This window comes from Pantherophis guttatus, chromosome 1, assembly GCF_059756535.1.
Source record: "Pantherophis guttatus breed Tessera chromosome 1, ASM5975653v1, whole genome shotgun sequence".
In the NCBI taxonomy this organism is placed as follows: Eukaryota; Metazoa; Chordata; class Lepidosauria; order Squamata; family Colubridae; genus Pantherophis; species Pantherophis guttatus.
The window spans coordinates 262523676-262549544 of NC_142063.1; the positions used below are offsets into that span (position 1 = coordinate 262523676).

Genomic DNA, 25869 nt, shown 5'->3' on the forward strand with positions numbered 1-25869 from the left:
ATCCATTTTGTAATGCATTCAAGTGCTAACTGCATCAATTATTAATACAGCCTAAGCCTAGGAGCATGTAATTATTCATGGAAGTTCCAGATTTCCACATAAATGGGTAAGATATGATCATCCTAAATATTCGTCAGAGAGCTTATGGAATGCTTTCTAGGGTCTTGATGCACAGGGCTGGGGCACCATTGCAGTAATTTAGGCATTTGCCTAGCATGGCACAAGAGATGGGTATGGTCCAGAGTGGCAGGTGGAAGCAGGTTGTGTTAATCCGGCCTGTGGGGCCATCCTGGAAACAGCAAAGAACTGACCTGTTGTGTCTCTGCTCGGAGCTCAAGAGGGCCATACGCGGCACTCCCGAGCTCCGTTTTCACTGGCAGAGGGCTGCAGGAGGCCATAGCAGCCAAAAACAGGTGCCCCCAACATGAGTGATGTCAAGCTGGCCACGCCCACCCTGGCCATGCACACCCTGGCCACACACACCCCAAGGTCAAACACAACCCTGATGTGGCCCTTGATGAAATCGAGTTTGACACCCCTGCTCTATTTCATGTTGGCTGAGTTCCCACAATGCACAGCACCAAGGAAATCCTGTATTGCCTCAGTGTGTCTTGTAAATCTAGATATTCTACAAATGTAGAAAACATTATATGTAGTATCCAACACTTGCACTTTGATTTCTCTTCTGGAGATCTCAATTCCCAGAAATTGGCAATAATGGTATATAATCTTAAAATTTATACTATAACAGAACCAAACAACCTTGTCCAGGGGTGAAATCTACTTACCTTCCCTACCAATTCAGAAGTGCACGCGCTGTGTGTGTGCTCCACTCGTGCGCACGCATCATCTGCGCGCTTTGACCCTCTGTGCATGCGCAAACCCTTCTGCACATGCACAGAGGATAAAAAACAGGTTACTTCCTGGTTAAAACCAGGAAGTAACAATGACTGAGTGGGTGGGCGGAGCCTCGTGCTGCCGTTGCTACCGGTTCTCTGAACCACCCACCGCCATCGCTACCAGTTCAGCTGAACCGGTCCAAACCGGTAGCATTTCACTCCTGACCTTGTTTGAATCCTATTTGTCAACCCAGGGTTTCATGAATCCTTCAATATTACCTCGCTTATTAGTCTCCTAAAGTAATAATTAGGATGCCCTTTTTTTAGCTTTTGAAGAGCTTATTAAATTTATAGCTTACTCACCATAAAATTCATAGCTAACAGTAATAAAGATCTTTATTACTCTCTGTTATTATTATAACTGTATTATGTTATTCATAGCTTTTCTTTTGTGCTATTTGTAGTTGATTTTTTGAACGGCTTCAAAAACAGCAAAAACAAGAAATTAGAATATTTAAAGCTGCCCATATGTTCTTTTTCATTCACTCTTTTTAAAAATCTGAATTTTCTCAGTTATATTTAGAAAGACAGTGATGAAGTTTGTTAAGTGCTTATCAAAAGGGATTGATAGATAATCTCATTTATTTCCACTAGAATATTCAGTATTTACAGCTCTTTCCAGCTGTTACAGAGTTCTTAAAGATGAGGATCTTCTGAGGAAAAACAATAACCACTTTAGCTGAGTGTATGAAAAATGGCTGAATCATGCAATAAGTTTAATCAAGCCAGTTGAGACCTATCTAGCCATAATGTTAGGATATGGTTTGAGCCTAACAAGTTGTCCAGGCAATATAAGTGTACTGTAACTTTAATCTGTAAATGTATTATGTGACTTTAAAGTTTTACTGCTGATTCATTGTAATGCTGAGTCATGCTGTAATTAGTTGTGAATGTATTTAAGGAAGGTACTGTAAAATATTCAGTTGATGATAAGCTATCATAGTGTGAGGAGTTGCTATTCATTGTGCTATCATCGTTTGATGGATCTGCTACCATCGTGGTTTGTGAACTAGAGTGAGTTTGTTATTCTAACCAACTACTGTTTGTTTGGTAAGAAGATATCTGTAACTACTGGACTGATTTAACTGGCAAAGACTAGGAATTTGTTTAAAGACTATGAGATTGTTTTTCCACTATAAAGTAAACTTTTGATAAACCAGTTTGCACATCTCTTATTCATTGCTCTCAGCAACGTTTCTCTGTGCTCTACACTCTGCTGGTTGGTAACACAACAACAATATCCTTAACACATGGTATACGTACAGCATGTTAACCATGCCTCATTATAATTTTGTGAGTGGCTTAATACATTTCATGAACTTAGTCTCTTCCATCAGCTTATGATTCAGTGTTTTGGGTGAATTTAGAAAATAGTTTAATTCAGAAACTCAGTTAAATGCATTATGGGATTTAACACAATTGTAGAAGTCAAGCATTTTAAATCATTTGATAAAAGTCTGTAGTGCATATTTTCCCATATGTAACTTTTTTTTAAAAAAAAAAATCTTGGGTTCTTTTCATCTTCTCTACACAGAATTCCGTAATTTTAAAAGCCCTGAATAATATTCTCATCAGTCCTTAACATTAAATGCCTTAAAGTCTTGGTCTGTGCCCTAACCTGTTGTTTCTGACTGGTCCATGGGCCAAGGTTGTCTTCTCTTGTTGTAATCAAAACCTTGTAATGAAAACATTTTATAGTCAAATCTAACTTCATTTTGTCATAGTTATGCTTGGGGAAACAGATGCAAACCAGACTCCGTATAAACGCCTACATTCTAAAAAAGACATTAGTGCCAGATCAATGTGCGTTTTGCTATATGCATAATCTCAAGAATGAAGAGAGATCATATTTCATTACACCCATGTGATTGGGAAGTATTTGTTCTATAATAAGAATGTTTAATTTGTAATTGATTGCTTAATACATTCATTCATTGCAGATCAGCTCTTCATTAAATTCTCTTTCTTTCTGAAGTAAACCAGTAAATTCCTGGTTGTGTCCTATTTTTCATTTTCTTTTCTGCTCAATTCAGACGCCCCCCCCCCGAATCACACCTCCATATTCATTTTCCTACTGCCATTTCTCTGCTTATCTTTCCTAGCTTATAATCATCTGATTGTTATCAGGCGGCCCCTTAATTCCCTTCAGTTCTCCAGCACACTGGAGAATGCTAAACACAATCCTTCTATGAAAAAATGCCAGTCTTCATTACCAGCGTATTCAAAGCCTGTACATAAGAGTTACACAATATTGATTATGCAAATTTTTGCAAACAAGGGCTTATGCAAACAAAAAAATTTGCTCAAGGTGCCAACAACTCTTGTCTCAGCCCTTCTGGTCTAGTATTGCAAAGTTGAAGGTTTTTGCCCTGGATTTGAACTTTTGAGGGGTATGAAAAAGGAAATGGGAGCACTCCTCTCCTTTGTACTTCAAATCTCTATACACAGCAGAGGAAGAAGATCACAATGAAATGAAAACGGGAGGGGCAGTATTACATCACCTGACCCATTTCAGGTTTGGAAAAGAATACATACATACATACATACATACATACATACGTGTGTTTTTCTTTCTTTTTCATAGGTTTTATGTGTATCTCTCTTTAGCCAGGTTCTACCTATGTAAACCAAGATATTATGCAGCCCTAGTTCAGTGAAATCACAATTCACTAGTTTCTGGGCTTTTTTTCTTTCTTTCTGGCAGCCAGCAGACCCTTTGCTGCCCATTGGGAAGCTAAGATAGTTCTATTTCGGCCTTATAAGGTCTCATCAGAGGCCTTATAAGGCCAGATCTATCATATTTTTATATGTGTGTGTGTGTGTGTGTGTGTGTGTGTGTGTGTGTGTGTGTGTGTGTGTATGGGTTTTCTATCGAAGCAACCTGGTCTACCCAAATATGGAAAGGAGTATACTGCTTCCTTTCATCTTTCAGCCCCAATCCAGGAGCCCTCAGGCAGTCGCTTTCATGATAAACTATTTTGCAAATTTATATTTACTGACAAAGAAATAAAGGGAGACTAGATTAGTATTAGGCAGATGTATTAACCTCTAAGCCACAGGTTCTTCTCATTTTGTCGCTTGTACCAGGGGAGATTAAATGGGTTTTCTATCGAAGCAACATGGTCTACCCAAATATGGGAAGGAGCATGCTGCTAACATGCAGGCAAGCCCAGGTTCAAATCCCAGAAGGGTATGGCTAAACAGAACACACCCCCAGCCAATCAGAGCACAGCCAAGCCCCTAACCAATCAGAACACACCTCCACCCAATCAGAACACAGCCAAGTTCCCACCCAATCAGCTCACACCCCCACTAGCAGTTAAAAGGAAGAGACAGCTGCGATCTCACATTGCTCCTGGAAGCACGAAGCCGAGAACACCAGCCTGAAGATGACGAATGAGACTTCGTCGAAACGTCGCCAAGACACTTCCAATTTTACGTGGGAGAAGACCCGAATAACCAAAGACCTACATACAAACACCCGCGAAAACCTGAGAAAACAAATATATATGTATATATATATATATATGTGTGTGTGTGTGTGTGTGTGTGTGTGTGTTTGTTTTCTGAGATTTTCACCGGTGTTTGTATGTAAGTCTTTGGTTATTTGGGTTTTCTCCCATGTAAAATTGGAAATGTCTTGGCGACGTTTCGACGGTCTCATTTGTCATCTTCAGGCTGGTGTTTTCGGCTTCATGTTTCTAGGAGCAATGTGTGATCACAGCTGTTTCTTCCTTTTAACTGCCAGTGGGGGTGTGAACTGATTGGGTGTGTGTGTATATATGTGTGTGTGTGTGTATTTCTCCTCAGCCAGGCATTTTCCTACGTAAACCAAGATTTTCAAAATGCAGCCATAGCTCAGTGAAATCACTTTCACTAGTTCTAGGCTTTTTCAGATAGCAAGCATTAGTCTTCTGGGAGACTAATATAGATCTATTTCAGACTAATTAGTACTCATCAGTTAGCCACACCCTCATCACATGTTTCCTCCCCGTAGAGGTCAAGTATTTGTTTTCTCCTCTATGGGAAGGAAATATGTGATGAGGGTGTGGCTAACTGATCAGGACTAATTAGTCCTCTATATTAGTCTCCCAGAAGGCAGCAAACTGCTTGCTTGCTATCTGAAAAAGCCTAGAACTAGTGAAAATGATTTCACTGAGCTATGGCTGCATTTTGAAAATCTTGGTTTACGTAGGAAAATACTCGGCTGAGGAGAAATACACATAAAGTATGTATATATATATACATACACACACACACACACACACACACACACACACACACACGTGTCATTTATTGAAAAAACCAGTCTTAAGGGACAGTTACTCATACTGTTGTAGACACTTTTTTGTGCTTATATAACTTGTGAGTTTAAGAAATCAATGCATAAGCAATTGTAAACATTGAGATGACCTATTTTAATTGCTGATGTTTCAGGTGCTAGGCTAAATAAAGTCTCTAATTTATTAAAGTCTTCCATTGTTCCAACATGACAAATTCAGCAAAAGTGATTAGGCTCTTTGGCAGGGATTCACTAAAAATCTTTTTCTAGTTTTAAGACTCGAAGGGAAATTATGGAATTGAAAAAAGTGTCTATAGCAAGAAACGAATTGAGCAACACATCAAACAAAGTGAAATTGATTTTGTCCTTTATTGAAAATCAATAAACCAACATTAAAACCTTTCTTAATTATTTAAAAACCTTATTAAGATAGCAGCAACTACTACAATGTTTGGAAATGTATTCCCATGTTTCGTACATAGTTAAAAAATTTTATATGTAATGGAACTTCACCTCAAACCATCAACTTCTGTTAAAAATTCACTTTAGATCAGAATTTCTAAATATCTCAAATAACCCTTAGTGTTGACATTGTTCTGGATGCTTCCTGGATGCCTTTGGTACACAGGAATACATATAACGGTTGTGAATTCTCTAATACAAAACTCCTTCTTTTACTCGTAGAAGTAAAATAGAATTATGAGCACAAGTGATTGAAATACCATCTCTTTATTAGCCATTCATTCTTTGTGTCGGAATTCATGTTGCAATAGTGACATTATCTGCTGGAGCATTAATTTGACCTTCAAAAATTGCTCCAAGGAAGTTTTCTTAGGGAAAAAAACCCCCTCAAAGTTGTATTGGCTTTCTTACCAATTTTACCAATCTGGGAAACTACTTTTGTATCTTAGTTTTCTTCTTTTTTACAAAAAAATCACTCAAAATAATGAATGGGTGGTTGTTTGATATTGTTATTCTTCATACAGAAGTAGCTGTTCACCTTTTTATTGAAGCTCAGTGCACCGATATGTATATTTACACTTAAGAGGGCGGGGGAATCATCTCATTTTACATTTGATGAATTACATATTCATCCACTTTTTTATATTCCAGTGAGTGCCAATGCATGAGTGCAGCATTTGTTTGACTGAGCAATGCATATGCTCATAAAACTTTCAAATGGAGAATCAAATATTTGGGTACAGAAACAACATTGTTATGTTTTACTCTCATATATATTGATAGATTGGTGGCCCACTCTTAGCTTTGACAAGGTGTGAGTTGTCAAAGTTGTCCATGAGTCTTCATTTTATTTGGTTCTATTTTAGGAACATATGGAAAACATTTAAATGTAATTAATTTATTATATTAATTCATATTTTGAGTAACATAAGAAGAGTTTTTAGATTTTGTCTGTTCTAACTTTTGTTCAAGTCACTTTGTTAAATGGGATTTTTTTTCTTTTTAAGTCAAGCTTTTTGTATTCTTGCTTTTGGGTTTGGCTTCTAACAGTTTGTTTCCAGTAATTTTAAATCATTATCATTTGCATATTGTAACAAGCATCAGAAGACAATATAATGTAATGCATTCATCATTTCAAGCAGAAAGTAAACATTTAATTTGTGTTTTCTCCCCCCCCACCTTTTCCTAGACAACATCAGGGGAAGATGTACGTGATTTCACTAAAGTGCTAAAAAACAAGTTCCGATCCAAGAAATATTTTGCTAAACACCCACGACTTGGTTATTTGCCAGTGCAAACAGTTTTAGAAGGCGACAATTTAGAGACGTGAGTTTTGAACAGAGATTGGGTCTTTTCAATATAGTATTTTTTTCCTCACAAAGATGTTTTGTAAGGGTAGAAGCTACAATGAGAGAATACTTTGCAACTTCATTTAAGGCTAAACATGTTCTAACACAAGAAGAAAGCTAAAATACAGAAGTATTAAAAATTCAGGCATAATAAAATGTCCTTTAATAAAACATATAAGCTATACTTATTTAAGACATTTTTAAAGTACATTTCATGAAAGTGTCCAATACAGCTGAAATTACTTTGTAGTTCCATTTACTTACTGGGAATGAATTAAAGACAGCTTTAAAATTGCATACTGAACCATGCCCAGAAATTGGTTTTTATTCTTTAAACAAAAAGGAGAACATACTTTCAATGTGATTGCAGTGAAAGAAAAGCATGTCACTTAAGATGGTCTCATTAAATATATTCATTCTGAAAGTCTCTTTAAATTGCACTCCAGTTTATGTGCATTGTAATGATATCATTAATGAATAGAATTACCATTAGATTTAGCTTTCTATACATTCACACTTTCTGTACACCTGTTTGTTGAATGGTGTACATGCCAAAGCTATAAAAATTGGTTTATATACTGAAAAATTGCAATCAAATCAAATTGTACAGAATGAACACTCTACATTAGTGTAATAAACTGTGAAAATCTTTATAAGCTTCATTTTTAGCCAGATACTTTAAACAAATTCCTAACAATTAAGAACTATGTAATGTTTTAATTAGTTCCTTTTCTGATTATAAGACGGGGGAAAGATACTGTGTTTAAGATTATCTTCTATTTGATTACAAAAAAATATTTTTTCCCTCTCAAATGTATTCTGAAGTGGATTTGGTTATAGGCAATTTCATTTTTTCCCTAAAACAAAATATTGGGGTAGAACAATAAATAAATATATTGTGCAGTACTTGTCTAAATAGCATCAGTATTTTAATCTCCTGTTTCTTTTCTATACTTCTTTTCTTTCAGTCCTATCACTCTTATTAGTATGTGGCCGGAGCAGTATGAGTAAGTATCTTCCATCTTTGTTCTCGGTAAGATAGCTGAGTTTAATATATCAAATGTTTCTTCTGCAAAATTGTGGAAATGAATGAGACCATGCACAATCATGGTTCCCTCAGTCTTCCATTTATTTGACTAGAACAGGCATGAAATAAAACTTTTTTGAGTGGTGAACATTTGCTACCACAATTGTATGAGTCAAGCCCATCACCTTAAAAGGAATTACATTCTTTTTTTTTTAATTTGATTTATATGCCGCCCTTCTCCGGAGACTCAGGGCGGCTTAGAATGCATTAAGCAATAGCCTTCATACTTTTGTATATTTATACAAAGTCAGCTTATTGCCTCCACAAACTGGGTCCAGTATTTGTTTAATACTGTAAAAAGTTCTTGTTTTTTATAATTTAGAAAATTCACTTTCTTTTCTGTTAAATTCCACTAGCCCCTCCCAATCTCCCCAACTATTTCATGACGACACCCATTCCAGAATAGAACAGTATGCTAACAGGTAAGAATCAAACTCTCTCTCCCTCTCCCTCCCTCTCCCCTTTCTCTCTGTATGTGTTGATACATCGCAAAACTGAGACTGACATTACAAAATAGAAAGTATGCATTGTTTTGTATCATCATCAATTCATCTGTGTAAACTAAGAGAAAATAGTTAAACATTGAAAAATGATATAATGCATAATTATAATTGTGAGCATCATTGAATGACCATTTAATGGTTAATACATGATGTGACTCAGAAATACATCCTTATTTACCAGTTTGGTATTTTGGAATTTTTAAAATCTCTTTTGGGAGGTGAATGGGTCTATAAAGTGATTTATCCTTTGTTCAAAGGATAAAAAGTTAAGACATACAACCAATCTGATACCAAGCTTAGTTTATTTAACATCTGTAAACTAATAAAGAGGAAGTGAGGCTGTTCTCCTTTAAAAGTGAGTTCGAGATGTGATGAGTGACCCGCCTTCTGTATCTCTTGGGGAACTTGAGGGGGACAGCAGGGCCGATGAAAACATTCTGTGTGAATGCAGGACACAGTTGGCCTCCAGTTTTACTTTAAAGCCTTTTTGATTAATTCTCCTATATGAAGATTATGAATTATGACTGAAAGTTATGAAATAAGGTTTTATTTCAAAGGAGGAAGGGAAAAAAATGGGACAACGACATGGTAGCATATTTTCCAAAAATGATACATTTGAGAAAATCGTCAGGTTTTTAAGTGATACGAATGAACATTTATTGTGGAATAGGCAGTCACTTGTGATTTGGTTATTCTCATTCATTCATTCATTCATTCATTCATTCATTCATTCATTCAGAAAATTTATATTGCCGCCTTTTCGCACATGGCGACTCAAGGCGCCTTACAGGACATAAAAGCACAATATAAAAGAAATAAAAATATTAAAAAATAAAAATAATAACCCCCACCCCAGCGACAACACACATTCATACCAGCCATTAAATGGGCTCCATCTCGCTCTGGCCCGTTGGCAGAACCACGTCTTCAGGGCCTTCCCAAAGAGTGTTAGATGATGTTCCAGAAAGAGGGAGAAGGCCTGACTTCTGGATCCCACCAGATGTATATCCTTAAGGGACTGGAACCTCAACATTCCTTGCCTCTCCATTCTAGTGGGTCAGGTAGATGTGACCTATATTAAACTGCCAATAAGTACTTCAGTTGCTAAATAGAGAATTTATCTGTCCGAAATATAATCCTAATTTATCTTTCATGAATATGGTTTTCTTTTAGGCTGGCCCAAATGGAGCGGAGCAATGGTTCCTTCTTCACCGATGGTAGCTCCACCACAGGAAGTGTGTAAGTAGATATAGTAACTGGAATTATTGTAAAAATTAATGGCCACTCATTTGATTACAAGGGTCTGACAAATCTTTTATTCATTGATATGTATTATGTTGGTTACCACCAAACAGATATTAATTAGAATTTCCTAGTGGTCTGCATTAATGACAGATAATAATAATTGCATGGCATGAAGGATGTAGCATTTGATTAAATGAAGTGAGTGACTTAATAAAAAAATAATAATTTTGTAAGGCTGTATTTTGAGGTTGTCAGCGTTCCAGAAAACCCCCAACTCCCGGAAGATGCAGAAGCAGGCATTTTCCAAAGTTTGTTTTACTAGAATAGGTAAACTGGCACATCTGGGAAATCCCGAATCTGAAAAGGGCTTTCCTTCAGTAATCCAAAGCTCCCAAAACCACCCGCTTTCTCCTCAATAGATCACATGCTCCAATCAACGTCCATTCCACCTCAACCCAGCCTCTATCCACTCCTCCTCCAGATGCTGGATCACCCTTACCTTGACCGATAGGAAGAATGCTATTATGTCTACTAATTCCCCTCTCCTAAATCCCCCCTCCTACTTTCCCACACACAAGGAGGTGGCAGCATTGAAGCTTCCGCCCTAATATGGCTTCCAAGGCTGACAGAGGTATTTACTGTAAACAAATAAATGCATGATAAAATCATGAACAGGTAGTCCTCCACTTAACAACAGTTCACTTAGTAACCGTTTGAAGTTACAACAGCACTGAAAAAGTGAGTTATGACTGTTTTTCACACTTACAACTGTTGCAGCATCCCCATGGTCAGGTGAGGAAAATTCAGATGCTTGGCAACTGACATATTTATGACAGTTGCAGTGTCCTGAGGTAACTTTTGCAACCTTCTGACAACCAAAGTCAGATTGACAGCTACGCTACTAACTTAAGAACGGCAGTGATTCACTGACAACTATGGCAAGAAAATGGGGCAAAATTCACTTAACAACTGTCTTGCTTAGGAACAGAAATTTTGGGCTCTATTGTGGTCATAAGTTGAGGACTATCTGTACAATGCATATAGTGGTATATAAGAATGATGTTGAGGAACCAGGGGAAGAGATGCTGTCTAGGAAACGATCAGAGAAGAGAAAGGGGAGCCCACAGTTATTTAATGGTCAGAGGAAGAAACTTAGGAAAGGCCCACCTTTAAGGTCAGACAGTTGACCTTAAAGATATGTGCTTTCTTTCTTTTAATACAATATAACCTTAAAAATTTTTTCCCATGGGTTCGTTTTTAGCACCAGGGGCCTTTCTATTTCCTTCAGAATCACTAGGTCATCATGGAAACGTTCACCTGAAATTGATGTGTGTGCAATAGATCCGCCTTAAACAGTTTGGTCTCTTCAGGGATGGCTTTTAGACCAGTCAGGGGGCAAAGCAGATGAAAAATGAGAAGGCAGCGAGAAAATATGTGGCCCGATGTTACTTCAACAAAGAAGCGATTGGTTGCAAAATGCTCTCTAAATTATTTAATTTAAAAATTAATTAATTATATTTGAAAAGCAAGTAGCATACACAGAATTTTGGAAGTCCATAATGCATAATGCAATGGTGCAAAGTGGGAAACCTTGCATGTTTATGGCAGTGCCAAGATTACCCATGTTTTTCTGTTTTGGGGGAGGAAGGTTTAGGGCCTATGTGATATTTGGTACGTTTTTGTCTCAAAATGGTAGAAAACTGATGTACCATTTATTTATTTTTTTGCCATTGTGCAATTCTAGATAACTCTAGAGGGTCCCCCACCCTCTTCAAAACATTCCAAATAGGCTGCTCTTCTATGTTACACAGGTGGCTTACTATTTAAAGCAGCAATCGATTTAATCCTTTATAAAATTGCAAGTTTATCTTCTTTTCAGTTAATACATCTTGCAATTATTATTATTATTATTATTTGGCCTTTTCAGGCAATTTTATAATATTTAAAACTATGACATTAGTTATGCATTGAGTATTCATGTACAGTTCATTTATATTTCAAACACGTAAAGTATATATTTATTCTGACCCTCTTCATCTCCAGGGAAGATGAGCATGCTCTTATCCAGCAGTATTGCCAGACTCTGGGAGGTGATTCGCCAATGAGTCAACCGCAAAGTCCAACCCAAATCTTGAAGTCAGTGGAGAAAGAAGAACGAGGAGAACTTGAACGAATCATTGCTGACCTCGAGGAAGAGCAAAGGTTCCCTAACCCTGTTCTACATTCACCATGTCTTAAAGATTGGCTATGAAAAAAATACTAAGGGTCAGAGGTTTATTTCTGTGTGTCAGTAGGAAAATAGGAATCAAATAGGAATCAAATAGGAATAGGCTGTACGGATCTGGATGGGGAGGAACAAACTCAGACTCAACCCATCCAAGACCGAGTGGCTGTGGTTTCGTCGTCCCGATATAGTCAGTTGGCGCCATCTCTGACTATTGGGGGCGAGTCGTTGGCCCCCACAGATGGGGTTCGCAACTTGGGCATCCTCCTGGACTCACGGCTGTCTTTTGAAGAGCATATGACGGCCGTAGCCAGGAGGACTTTTTATCAGGTTCGCCTGATTTGCCAGTTGCATCCCTTTCTGGATCGGGACTCGTTACGCACGGTCACTCACGCCCTTGTCACCTCACGCCTGGATTATTGTAATGCTCTCTACATGGGGCTCCCCTTGAGAAGCACCTGAAGGCTCCACTGGTCCAGAATGCGGCCGCGCAGGTGGTGATGGGAGCAATGTGGCGCTCTCATGTAACCCCCCTCCTGCGTGAGCTGCACTGGCTCCCAGTGGTCTTCCGGGTGCGCTTCAAGGTTTTGGTTACTATCTTTAGAGCACTCCATGGCTCAGGACCAGGGTACTTACGAGACCACCTCCTGCCACCAATAGCCTCTCACCAACCAGTTCGCTCCCATAGAGAGGGACTCCTCAGGGTGCCGTCGGCCAAACAATGTTGACTGACGGCCCCCAGGGGGAGAGCCTTTTCTGTGGGGGCACCTGCCATCTGGAACGGGCTTCCCCCGGAGTTACGAAACATCCAAGACTTACGCATATTCCGCCGTGCCCTGAAAACATTTCTATTCCAACAAGCTGGTCTGGCCTAACTCTCCCTTTTTAATTGGCTTTTAAACTGGCTTTTAAATTGGGTTTTTAAATCTCTTTAGATAAATTTGGATGTTTTTAATCTTTGAGCCTAAATTACTTAATCTGTTTCTTAATAGTTTTTAACTTCTATATGTATTTTGTATTTATTATGGCTGTTGACCGCCCTGAGTCCTTCGGGAGTAGGACGGTATACAAATATGAAAAATAAATAAATAAATAAATAAATAAATAAATAAATAAATAAATAAATAAATAAGTAAGTAAGTAAGTAAGTAAGTAAGTAAGTAAGTAAGTAAGTAAATAAATATGCTAAATATAGCCTTTCAAAATTAAAATGGTGGGAATTGTTCCTTTCTTTGGTTGGCATTTCCTTCCTTAGTCCTCTTCTTGTAACTCAACATTTCAACCAACGTAAATAATTGGCACCTGTGCAGGTTTCTCTGTGCCAACCTCCTCCTGTCCCAGTGATATTTCTCAGAGTTCTCTCTTAAACTGAATTGAGCCCCCCCTCCTCCTTTTTCTTTTTTTACACCAAATATATAGGCAAGAGACATTCTCATCAGCCCATGGTTGAGCACAGGATTTACAATCCAGAAATCAAAACTTCAATCTCTATCTTCCCCAGATAGAGCTAGAAAGATTCCAGATTAAAATCAAAGTCTAGGTTATATTCCCAAGAAGTGGCCAACTTTTATGAGCCTGAGGACCATCATAACCCTTTGGCTGAAACAGCAAGGTTAGCATTTTCACTGCAGTCCAAACTATAAAGTCTAGGATATCATACTAGATCAGCAGAAGAAGAAAAAAATAAATTTCATTAAGGATAGTTAATATTATTCTCAGTGCATTTTTTTTTCTTTTGCATCAAAGTTATAATTTGGCAGAAATTTCTAGTGTGTGTGGGATCATGAGCGATATTTTGTGGCCTTGCATGAATCCTTGGAATTTCATAGTATCTAAATATATAATACAGGTATTTCCTGAGTGAAGTGAATCAATTCAGTAAGAAATGAGCTTGCTGTTTTTCTGATTAATGGGGCAGAATCTGACAGAGGTGAGATTTTCTTTGGAAATCTTTGGACATAAAGATTGATGCATTTGTTCATATTTGCCACTCATTAATAGTAGCATCAAGAAGTGACTTCTCTGTTCAAATATGTGTTATAGGCCAAATTGCTATTGTCCCGTGTGAACTCCAGCATACGACTTTGCAATAAAACATTATTAAATTCAGCAGCCAGTATAAAACAAAAAAGTGGTGATATGTTATGTACTATATGTTATTAAAAAAATAGCCCTAACCCTAACATTTCCCAGGAGTGTTGAGGTGGTATAAAGGGGAATGTTTAAAACCATGGATGGAGATTTTTCACAGCCATTTCCCACCACTTCACAAATCACAAATTGCATGGGGAAAAGTTGCATAGAGAGGTTTCTTCTTCCTGCAGCCCTCTGAGTTATTTTCTGCAGGTTATCTGCAGAAAGAAAAAAAAAAGTTCTATTAACATTATATTCTGCCATCACTAGTCAAACATTTATCTTATAAGTTGCTCTGACCTTTTCATACAATTAGATAACAAGGAGAAACTTTTAAGTGGATTTTCCTGTCATTCTTCTGCTATAAAATCAGCTGCTTTTTAAAATTCCCTTTAGGATGCTACAAGTGGAATATGAGCAACTCAAGGAACAGCATCTTCGAAAGGGAATCAATGCCCTTAATTCACCTCCAGACTCAGCTGTGTCACCTCAACACACTACTGAAGATGCTGAACTCATTGCAGAGGCCAAACTATTACGACAACACAAAGGGCGTCTGGAAGCTAGAATGCAAATCTTGGAAGACCACAACAAGCAACTGGAATCTCAGCTTCACAGGCTACGACAACTGCTGGAACAGGTATTGTATTCAGGACAGCAGTTATTTATAGACATACAGTATGAAGCTAGTTAATTATATTTGACTTCTTTACAGACATACTGTTTTGTGCTCTGTTTGGGTTCTCTCTCCAAAATGATTTTAATTTGTTGCCAAGACTAAAGCTTGCTTTATTTATTTATTTATTTATTTATTTATTTATTTATTTATTTATTTATTTATTTATTTATTTATTTATTTATTTATTTATCTATCTATCTATCTATCTATCTATCTATCTATCTATCTATCTATCTATCTATCTCTACATGGGGCTCCTCTTGAGGTGCACCCGGAGGCTCCAGCTGGTGCAGAATGCGGCTGCACGGGGGATTATGGGAGCGAGAGGGCGCTCCCATGTGAAGGCCCAGGGGGAGGGCCTTCTCTGTGGCAGCACCTGCCCTCTGGAACAATTTGCCCCCGGAGATACGGAGGATATCAGATCTCCGGGCTTTTCGCCGCGCCCTAAAAACTTTTCTCTTCCATCAGGCAGGGCTGGCGTGAACCCCACCCCCCCGTTTTTGAGATATTAGATTTTTAATTGTTTAATGGGTTTTAGTCATAAGGTTCTTACTTTTTCGGCCAAAGGATATAATTCTTTTAAATTTTTAACTTTTGTATTGGATGTTTTTTACTTGGCTGTGCACCGCCCTGAGTCCACCAGGAGAAGGGCGGTATACAAATTTAAATAAATAAATAAATAAATAAATAAATAAATAAATAAATAAATAAATAAATAAACAATTTTATTTATTTATTTATTTATTTATTTATTTATTTATTTATTTATTTATTTATTTATTTATTATTTATTTATTTATTTATTTATATTTCATGTTTCCAGACTACCTATCTGCCTCAAGGAGAGGCTTTGAGCAGTATACAGTACATAGTATAATCAACATATAAAGCAGCATATAAAATTAACAATAAAATATTAAGATTAATTTAGGATTTAAAACTTTAAACATTATAAGATGACAACATAAAATTTCAAAGAAACAAAAGCAAAAATAAAAATTCCAAGTTGGTCATTTAACATTGGTTCATAAGGCTCTCGTGGCAACAGCCAGCCCTACAATTGTGTGGACCTTTGTGCCCCTCACACAAGGCCACAGAGCCAAGTGTTGACCTCTTTACAGATGGCCAGAAGAGGCCTACCTCACCTCTGGGGGAAGGATGTTCCATAATGTGGAAAATTCTTTGACAGGGTCTGCAGCATACTCTCCCTATAATCCTGTCTGATATTTGATTTTAAAAAGTGGTTTCCAAATGTTCTTCCATGAGGAAAAACCGGGAAAATTTAGAAAAGCGCCCTAGGGAAGGATCTGAATGAATATCTTAATGCTTACTAATTGTATGTATTGTCAACCTCACATTATCTAGCAATAGAGTTATTTTACTACTGGGATTTTGAAAGTGAGAAAAATAGAAATGTGGTGGAGCTTCAATTAGTTTGAAGCAAAAAAAAAAAAAAAATGATCACCAAACTCTAAATGGGTTGGCTACTGTAAGCATTTTAATTCTCTCATTTGGTAATTCATAGAAAAAAACAAGAAGGAATATGACTTTCTTATCTTTTGTTATGATTAATAAAAAAATATTCATTCTGAAATATGGGAGTCTAGCTCCAGTTTAACACTTCTCCTGTAGTTGAGGCATTGAACTATTTCACAAATTTTCCTTTTTTCAGAGTTCACAGGAAACATTTTATAATAACCTTCTTTCAACCTGTTTGTGCAACTTTTGTAAGCATTAATATGCATTATTCTTTGAAGTGTTTATTTGTTCAGTTGCATTTCTTTTCAGTTGGTTTTAAAATGGACTATGTGGTGACAGGAGTTATGTAACCTTGTGGCATGTGCTACTGTTTGTTTTTATAATATGTTATTTGAAAATCAGTCTCATTTTTTAAAAAAGATTTATTTGTGATTATGATATATTGACTGAAGAGTGTTGATTAGATTAATAACCTGTCAAGACTGTATTGTCTCTGAGCTATGGGGGAAAAAAACCCTAATTGAGGTGGTGGTATCAAAGAGAATACTGTTGTAAGATTATTTTGAATTCCTGCAGTTCATCATGTTAAAACTTGATATTTCAGGTCACAGTTTGAAGGTGTACTTACTATTTTTATTTCAACAAGGATTGATGGTTGCTGTGAAATTTGGCCATTGTGTCCAAAATATGCAATAACAAAGTCATATTTAGAGATGAAATGGAGCTGCACGAAAATAAGTTCTAACAAAATCATAAATGTGTTAACTAAATCCTTATGAAAATCTGGAAGCTTGCAGATCAAACATATTTATTACTCCATAGACAAAGAATAAGAGAAATAGGCTATCGGTAAATTAATCATTGTTTATATGGCATCAGAATCAGTTGAGTTTGTCAAAAAATGAAAGCAAATTATTTTGTGAATTCATGTCTAGCTGAAAAAAGAATGAATCTAACGGAATTATAAGCCCAAAATTTGCTGAGAATTGCTTTGTAATATGGAACAACTATTTAGTATTACATGGAATTTAGCTTCTCACTTTTGTAATCTAGTAGGAAAAGCCATCAAAACAGTCATAAAAATGCCTCTTTAAATTAACTAATGAAAAACACTTCTAGAAAAGTATGGACAAAAGCAAAAACAGTATTAGAAAACCAAGTTTACCTGCAGTATTGTAAAGAAGTGTTTCTCAGTGACTGAGGAATTCTGGGAGTTGAGTGTTCATTGAGTATTTCTCAATGACTGAAGAATTCTTTCTTTTCTTTCTTTAATTTGATTTATATGCCGCCCTTCTCCGAAGACTCAGGGCGGCTTACAATGCGTTAAGCAATAGCCTTCATCCTTTTGTATATTTTATACAAAGTCAGCTTATTGCCCCCACAAACTGGGTCCTCATTTCACCTACCTTAGAAAGGATGGAAGGCTGAGTCAACCTTGAGCCTGGGAATTCATCAAGTTGCAAAGTTGAGAAATTGTCAGGGTCCCAACGAAAACAAACTCGGAGGCTTGAAGTTCCTCAAAGCTAACTTTTATTAGAGATGTCATATTGGCACATCTGGGAAAACCCGAATCTGAGAGCTTCCGGGTTTTCCACACCCAACAGAAAGTTCAAGACCTTGCCCCTCTCCCACATGTCCACCACACATCCAATCACGTACCGTCTGGAACACAAGATACCTTCCTATTCTTCTCAACACAGCTGCAGGGCACCATGCCCTTGACTTTCTATAAAGAATTTTATTTTGACTACACATCTTCTTCTCTCTATGTAATCCCCACTCTCAATTTCCCACAGTAGGATTCATGGCAGGCCTGAAGCCTGAAGGCACAAAGGTAGAAAGATGGCTTTCAGGTCTCACAGAAATACTGCTAGAGACAGTGGTCCCCAATCTTTCCAGCTCTGCAGAACAGTGGCAAAGGTGGCAGCCTCAGGGGGGAGGGATGGTTTCGCATGTGTGAATGCTGCTTGCACAAATGGGGCTTTGCACACTCTCTGCTGCTTGCATGGCCCAGTTCAAGTCATGTGATTCAGCCAGTTTGCACCAGTTCAGGAGAACCGGTTGTTAACTTTCAGAGCAGTTTGGCAAACTGATTGTTGGAAGAAATAATTAGGGCAGAGAACCGGTTGTTAAATTACTTGAATCCCACCACTGCCCAGTTCCCAATGGGTTATGGACTGGTACCAGGCTGCAGACTGGGGGTTGGGGACCTCTGGCTAAAGAGAATTATCACTTGCATTGGTACTGATATTCTGCTCTGTTCTGCTCTGACTCTTGGCACTACACATCTTTGAACTGTTCCAAAAATGCAAAAGCCAACACAGGATTCACTTTACATCAAAACTGTTATGAAGTATATTAAAAGTCCAATATATGTGTTCATTGTCAGCTGAACAAACTAATTGCCATCATGACTGGCGAAAACCAGCAGGCTCAGTGGGTGATACTTACCTCTATCAAAAGCTTGCTCTTTTTTATGGTGTGTCTGATTCATTTCAATTCTGGATATTGAATACTACAAAGTACGTTTATTAGATTTGATCAGCTATTTAATGTTTGCTCTGGTATGTTCAAATTAACTTCTTTCCATCTCTAATTTACAGCCTGAAACAGATTCCAGGGTTAATGGAAGCTGTTCTAATGCTTCACCTCAGCAATCCACCCTTGGGTATTCATCTGATCAGGATGCTAGTTCACAGTTTAATCAGACAGGTAAGTTACTAATTAGTGCACAGCTAGCAGTGTTATATTTCCCTTGAGCCAGTTTCCAAAGTCTATTGAGTTATAAAATTAACCCCACGCAAAATGTATGCTGAGATCTGAGATACCTTGCAATTGTATATTCAGGTTGAAATTTGAGTTATGTGGCTACCCCTTTCTGTGCCCCCACCAGTTGTATGGTGTCTCATTCATTATATAAATATTCAGTATATGTATTTGCCTAATGCAATAACAGAGATAAAACTTTTTGTTTGGTGAGCATTTCTTCTTAAAATTAGAAAGTTAATGTACAAAGAACCAAGTAAGAATTTACTACAGAAGCTGCTTAGTGTAATATATTATTATTATCCAGGTCAGGTATTCAGTTTATTCTTAGGACAAAGTATAATTACTTGTATGTGGTTTGTTATTCAAAATAACAAAGCTTCATAGTTTTGCTGAAAGATTCATAACTTTTCTGAAATTGGAAAAAAACATTATTCATTCATTTATCATTTTAGCCACTATAAAGCATTTTTAGCCATTGTAAAGCCCTCTGGGCATCTTGCAAAAATTTAATATAAAACAATGGAATATTAAGAAGAATATAAGAGCTAAATAGATAAAACGGCCAAAAACCCCAAACCCATCAACTGAATATGTCACTACTGAATGTTCAACAATTGTGAAATGATCCCATTAAAGTCAGGCCACAGTCATGACAAGTAAAACAATTACTGTGTTATTGTTACCTCATGATGATAGATGACTTTGACTTTATTGTAATAGTTGGATTTGAAAGGGTGAGGTTGAACTTTTTAATTAAGTAAAAGCATTGATATTAAAAAATGCCTATGAATAGGATATGTTCTTTTTGCATCTCTCTCCAGTCAAGTTGAAAATATTACAGATGTTTCCGCAGCCTAGACCTGCAGAGAGGCCCCAGTCCCATTTTTGCAGCTTCTGGAATTTTACACTAAACTATGCTGCCAATTTTCAGTAGCAAAAGAGAAAAAAAAATGTTGGTTTCGTGACTTTTAATCTTTTTAACATTTTTTTTAAAAGTATTATTTGAACAAGTAATGTTCATGTCCAAACCCTTCAAAAATTTTAAATGCCAAGCCAAACCTTCTAATACTTGCATGTTTTTTGCAGTCTTCATAAGTTTGTAGCAGTGGTGGAATTCAATTTTTTTTACTACCGGTTCTGTGGGTGTGGCTTGGTGGGCATGGCTTGCTGGGCGTGACAGAGGAAGGATACTGCAAAATCTCCCATTTCCTCCCCACTCCAGGGGAAGGATACTGCAAAATCTCCATCCCCTCCCAACTCCTGGCAGAAGGATATTGCAAACTCTCCATTCCCACCCCACTCTGGAGCCAGCCAGAGGTGGTATTTACTGGTTCTCCGAACTACTCAAAATTTCCACTACCGGTTCTCCAGAACATGTCAGAATCTGCTGCATTTCACCCCTGGTTTGTAGGTGAGAAATGGATGGACACACGGATTGATACATAGATAGCTAGACAGATGGATTGATGGTTAAATGGATAGCTAAATGGATGGATGGAGGGATGGGCGGACAGATAGATAAGCTTCTACTAGCCACAAAATAGTCCAGATTATGAAATGGGTGCTGGGTCAAAGAGAAGCAGATGAATACCCCAAAAATATTATAGAACCTTAGGGAAGCTAGAGAACAAGGATCCAACTGTTGCCTTCAGCTACCTCAGCTTTAAGGCATACAATTGAAGACCAGTACTTTTGTGCTCACGAAGTCAAGGAACATACATCATCTATATGGGGGTCATTTGGCAATCAGGACTATTGCTTTTCATTTTTTTCTTCTCTTCTTTATTCAAAATATGGAGGTTCTGGCCTTTATAATGATCATTGGCCATTTGGGCACTGAGACTTTCTGCTGAATATATTGACTTGAAATACAGAGCCATTCTGCATGTATCATCTACTTGATAAAATTGCAATATTTCCACAACTAATTGCCTTGGTAAAATTCTGTCTAATATCATTGCAGGCAACATGGATAAGCTTTATAGTTCAGATATGAGAAAAGGGATAAATTGATACTTTTAATTTCTATTCCTCTCTGTCCAAGCCATTATCAATGAGCCATTCTTGCATAATGAATCAGATATTCCAATTAGTGGAATTCTTTTTTAAAATTATTCTGAAAACCATAATGATAATAAGGGTAGGTGGAAGCAGCTTTTGGGATTTTAAATGCTACTTCCTTTTTTACTAAAGTCGTTGCACATTTTGTTTTCATTAGGTATAGATGACTTGCTAGTCCCACCTCATCATACTAGCACAGATTTAACGGAGGTCATGGAACAAATCAATAGCACATTTCCAGCTTGCCGCTGTAAGTATTCAACATACCAAGCCAAGAATCTGAAGCTGAACTTGAATACAATTGCCTATTCGAAAGGCAATCATTTAATGTTCTGTAAAACTGTTCACTGAATACACTTAGGAGGCTCTCCAATCTGGAATCTCTCCAATCTCTACTCTTTCAAAGTGCCTTAGTATTGCGTGTACTTTGATATTATCTAGACGTCCCAAATTTTTGTAATTTTTTTAAAAATTTTTATTTATTTTTATATGCTGCCCTTCTCCGGAGACTCAGGGCGGCTTACAATGTGTTAAGCAATAGCCTTCATACTTTTGTATATTTTATACAAAGTCAGCTTATTGCCCCCACAAACCGGGTCTTCATTTTACCAACCTTAGAAAGGATGGAAGGCTGAGTCGACCTTGAGCCTGGTGAGAATTGAACTCGCAGTAATTGCAGGCAGCTGGATGTTAAATGCTGCCTTAGTAGGAGGCATTAGCCTCCTACGCCACTCAGGCTCCTAGAATAAGCCAACTGATCCTTTAGCCTGCCAATTAATCACCAAAAAGGAGAACAAATGTCAGTTCTTTGAGGTAGACTAGACCAGGAAACCTAAATTATGAATACTAATTCTACTTTTATTATAAGTTACAGTAATAAACCTTGCAAGTTTTGAATGGGCCTCCCCCATCCCTGCCTTACTTTCATGAGAACTAAGGAGGCTCAAGTCTAAATCAGTTTCTCAAATTACATTTCTGCCTTGGATTCAATTATTTTTTTATCTGACCATTTTCTTTGTTCTCACTCTTGTTTCCCAAGATAACTCTTACAGTCCATTGCATCAAGTTAACATTGCTAGCATGCATTGCTTAATGCCCATATTGAAGAAAATGCTTAGTGATTAACATTATAAACACCAAAAAGTCTTAGGTACCTTGAGCAAACAGTATGATCAGAGGAGAGTGGATCTTCTCATACTATAGGAAATCTTTTTATCTAGATAAATATGCAATCTGTATTGGCTTAATCCAGATTTGTTGCTTTTTTATACAGTATGCAGAATGTCAATTTATATAACCAGCCTCTAAGAAATGTACTTTATGCAATTGATGTAACTTGTAGCTTGATTCTTGTAGTAGTTTGAAATACTATAATTCAGTAACAGATATACACAGTATGTCACATGTCTTTTATTTGTATCATTGTGTACATCCATATCCTTCATGCAGAATAACTAATAACCTTGGCCATATGTCCAAGAACAGAGCCTTGGTAGTGCAGCAGACTAAAGTGCTGTTAAATAGCACCAGCTGCCTGCAATTACTGCAAGTTCAAATCTCACCAGACTCAAGGTTGACTCAGCCTTCCATCGTTTCGAGGTAGGTAAAATGAGGACCCGGATTGTGGGGGCAATAAGCTGACTTTGTATAAAAAAGAACACCGCTTAGGGGGGCCCGGAAGTCCTACTAAGCAGGTATATACAAAAGTATGAAGGCTATTGCTTAACGCATTGTAAGCCGCCCTGAGTCTCCGGAGAAGGGCGGCATATAAATCGAACCAATAAACAATAAATAAATAGGTCTTGCAGCACACACTTACCTTTATTGCAAGTATCACAAAATTATGTGCCAAAAATTTTGCATAAAATACTAATTTACATTGTTTCTGTTCACGCAACTTCTCTTTAATAGAAAAAGTAGGTGGGTCAGGAAGGTTTATGATACTGTTCCCCCCCCATGTAGAGTTTCAGTTAATAAACTTTGTTGCATTTAATGAGATACTGTTCATTTAGCAGGTGACTTACATGCTTTCAATGTGCCTTAGTGATGCATGTACTTTGTTATTATTTAGGAGCCCCAAATTTTTGTAAGCCTAGAATGCCAACTTATTCCTTAGCCTGCCAATTAATCACCAATCTGTGAAGTCTAGATAAAGCAATTACTGAGTCCCACATGAGTTTTCACTTTTTTTCTCAGCTGAAAGTTATGTTTTTGTCACTCGTTTTCCCTCCAAATACAAATTGGATGCGCCAAATTGAATTTTTACTTGCTTTTGAATTGTGTTCTTTATGACATCCTATTAAGGTGTTAATATTTGCTGCTTGGGATATGAATTTTTTATTATGTTTTCCAACAAATACACAAGGGACGATCAGCTAAATCAACTAAGATGATGCAGATATGCAGAAGATGGAATGTAAAGTAGCCTCATTCTGCAACAGTAACAGAAACAAATCTGCTTTATAAGTTTGATTGTAATGACTAATTTAGACATTCCTGTTAGCGTTTTGCTAATTGTTCATTCTTCGTTAGATAGGTGAATACTTTATGCTCCGCTAGGGTGATTTATTCTGATCCTTAATAGAGTGCATGAACATGTAGATAGCAATTATTTTGCATAACTTTCATTGTCAATCTTTATCTTAAGTTGACCTGACATTCATTGAGAACTCATATTTATTTCTAATTCAATACCAATTTTGTGCTGCTTCCTTTGAAATCATAAAGGCAAATGCATTTAATATTCATAAAATTAAACCATTTAAGGTATACAATCCTATGCAGAATAACTGAGATCAAATCAAATTCTATTATGTATTATGTTGTTTGTAGTTGTGCTCTGCTCTGCTAATCTCAGTTATAATAACCTGATCCATTTACAGTATTATTAGCTATAATTCTAAACCAGATTGTATTAAACTCTCTTAAATATCTCCCATCTCTCATAAATTTCCTTCCTTTTGGCAGGACCATGATGGAGATCATACACTTTACAACTTAGCTAGAAAGCAAATTAAAATTCAGCTACTTGAATTGGTTCCTGGGGTTTATTATTTTTTCTGATAATTATTCAAATTCTATTCTAATTTAGAATATGGAGTACCAATTCTAAACAATTACTATGAGATAGAAATGTGGATTACTTGTAGTGAAAAATATTTCTCAGATTCAAACTCTTCATTATCCCTTTGGAGATGATCTTTAAGACAAGCTATTTGGAAAGCCTTACATAAGGTCAAAACACATTTTTTTAATTCTCCCCATACTTCAAGGATTTTCCCTTAGAAACTAGTAGTTTTAATACCTCACTCATACACGTGCATGCCATATTTTCTCCCAAACTTATGCTAAATTTTGAAAACTGAAAAGATCCCTAAATCAGACCTCTTCTATCCACCCTTGAGTGTAGAGCTGAGCTTCTGAAGTTGAAAGTATATGACTGATGCTCTCCTTTAGCCAGAACAACTCATGCCTTTAAATCAACCAGAGGACTTGTACTTTCTTTGTCCTTTTCTGTTCTCAGCTGTAACTTTCATTTCCCATTTTACAGTCATAATACTATCATTAAAAACAAGGAAAGGTAGAGATATTCTTTCCTTCAAACTAAGCAATTTCAAGAATTTAAAAAATCAGCTTTCTGTATTGTTTAAAGTGGAAAATGATAGGTTGCATGAAACGTATCATTATCTTGTTTGAATTCTTGCTTCCAATTCTATCCTGGAATTGATCAATTAAAGAAAATAGTTTTCTGATGTTGGAAATTGTCAGGAACTGTAGAATTCCATGGGGTTGTAGCAAAAACTGTGAAATCGTGAACCTACTGTGAAATTTAACCTTTACACATAGTGCCTGAAGTGCTTTAGGAAACTTAAAAACAGGTTTTAAAGCCTGTTTGAACATTGAAAACATACTGAGGGTTACGTTATTTAAAAATAAATAACTAGGCAATGTTTGGATAGCAATATCAGAGAATTTATACTTGAGCTTTCAGACTCTGGATAAATAGATGTATCTTACTGTCCACATGGGAAGGGAGGACGATTGAAGGAGAGATGAAAGAGGAAATGGCTATTTTATGTAGTAATCTTGCCCGCAGTCCTTCAGGATATTTCAAATTAAGCATATAGTTTTTTTTTAAATTAACAATGAAAGGGAGTTAATTACATGTTGTAAAGCAAGATGTTGGACTTCAAAAAAATATTAAAAATAATATTAAAGATAATTAGCAGAATACCTGGATGTCCTTTTCTTATTACCACCTTTTGATGCTATTCCCCCCCCTTTTTTTTCTGTTTGAAAGCTTTCAGTGACATATTTATTTATAATTATGCTTTGTATCCCTTAAAATAGTTAATGGCTACAACCAGTGTTTTGCTTTTAAAACTGCCCATCTGCTCAGAGAAAAGAAAATGCACTGAAGTAGAATGCCACTTAAAATAATGCCCACAGCAAGGTTTAAAATCTTATCAGTCTGGTTGGATTTGATGCAATTTCACTATTATTATTATTTTATTTTTATTTTTTAAATTTGATTTATATGCCGCCCTTCTCCGGAGACTCAGAGCTCTGTCTGTTGAGCTCAACAGCAATCCAACAGCTGGCTTTTGGGGTAGGATTTTGGAAATTTCGAGATGAGACCATTGATAATGGTCAAAATGTTGATCATTATTATTTTGCTTATTCAGAACCCAATGTTT

General features: G+C 36.8%; 1 protein-coding gene across 2 annotated transcripts in view; it reads left to right on the top strand.

The window, feature by feature from the left end:
• Positions 1–25869, top strand: part of UTRN (utrophin) — a 370975-nt gene that overhangs the window by 333590 nt on the left and 11516 nt on the right. Inside the window, exons 67-74 of one of the 2 annotated variants that reach the window (XM_060692261.2) lie at positions 6833–6969; positions 7961–7999; positions 8436–8501; positions 9756–9821; positions 11871–12029; positions 14581–14824; positions 18946–19054; positions 21330–21422. In XM_060692261.2, the coding sequence (XP_060548244.2) occupies positions 6833–6969; positions 7961–7999; positions 8436–8501; positions 9756–9821; positions 11871–12029; positions 14581–14824; positions 18946–19054; positions 21330–21422 (913 nt within the window). Of the gene's footprint in view, positions 1–6832; positions 6974–7960; positions 8000–8435; positions 8502–9755; positions 9822–11870; positions 12030–14580; positions 14825–18945; positions 19055–21329; positions 21423–25869 lie in introns of those variants that run through there. The other variant, XM_087882841.1, reaches the window with a different exon arrangement.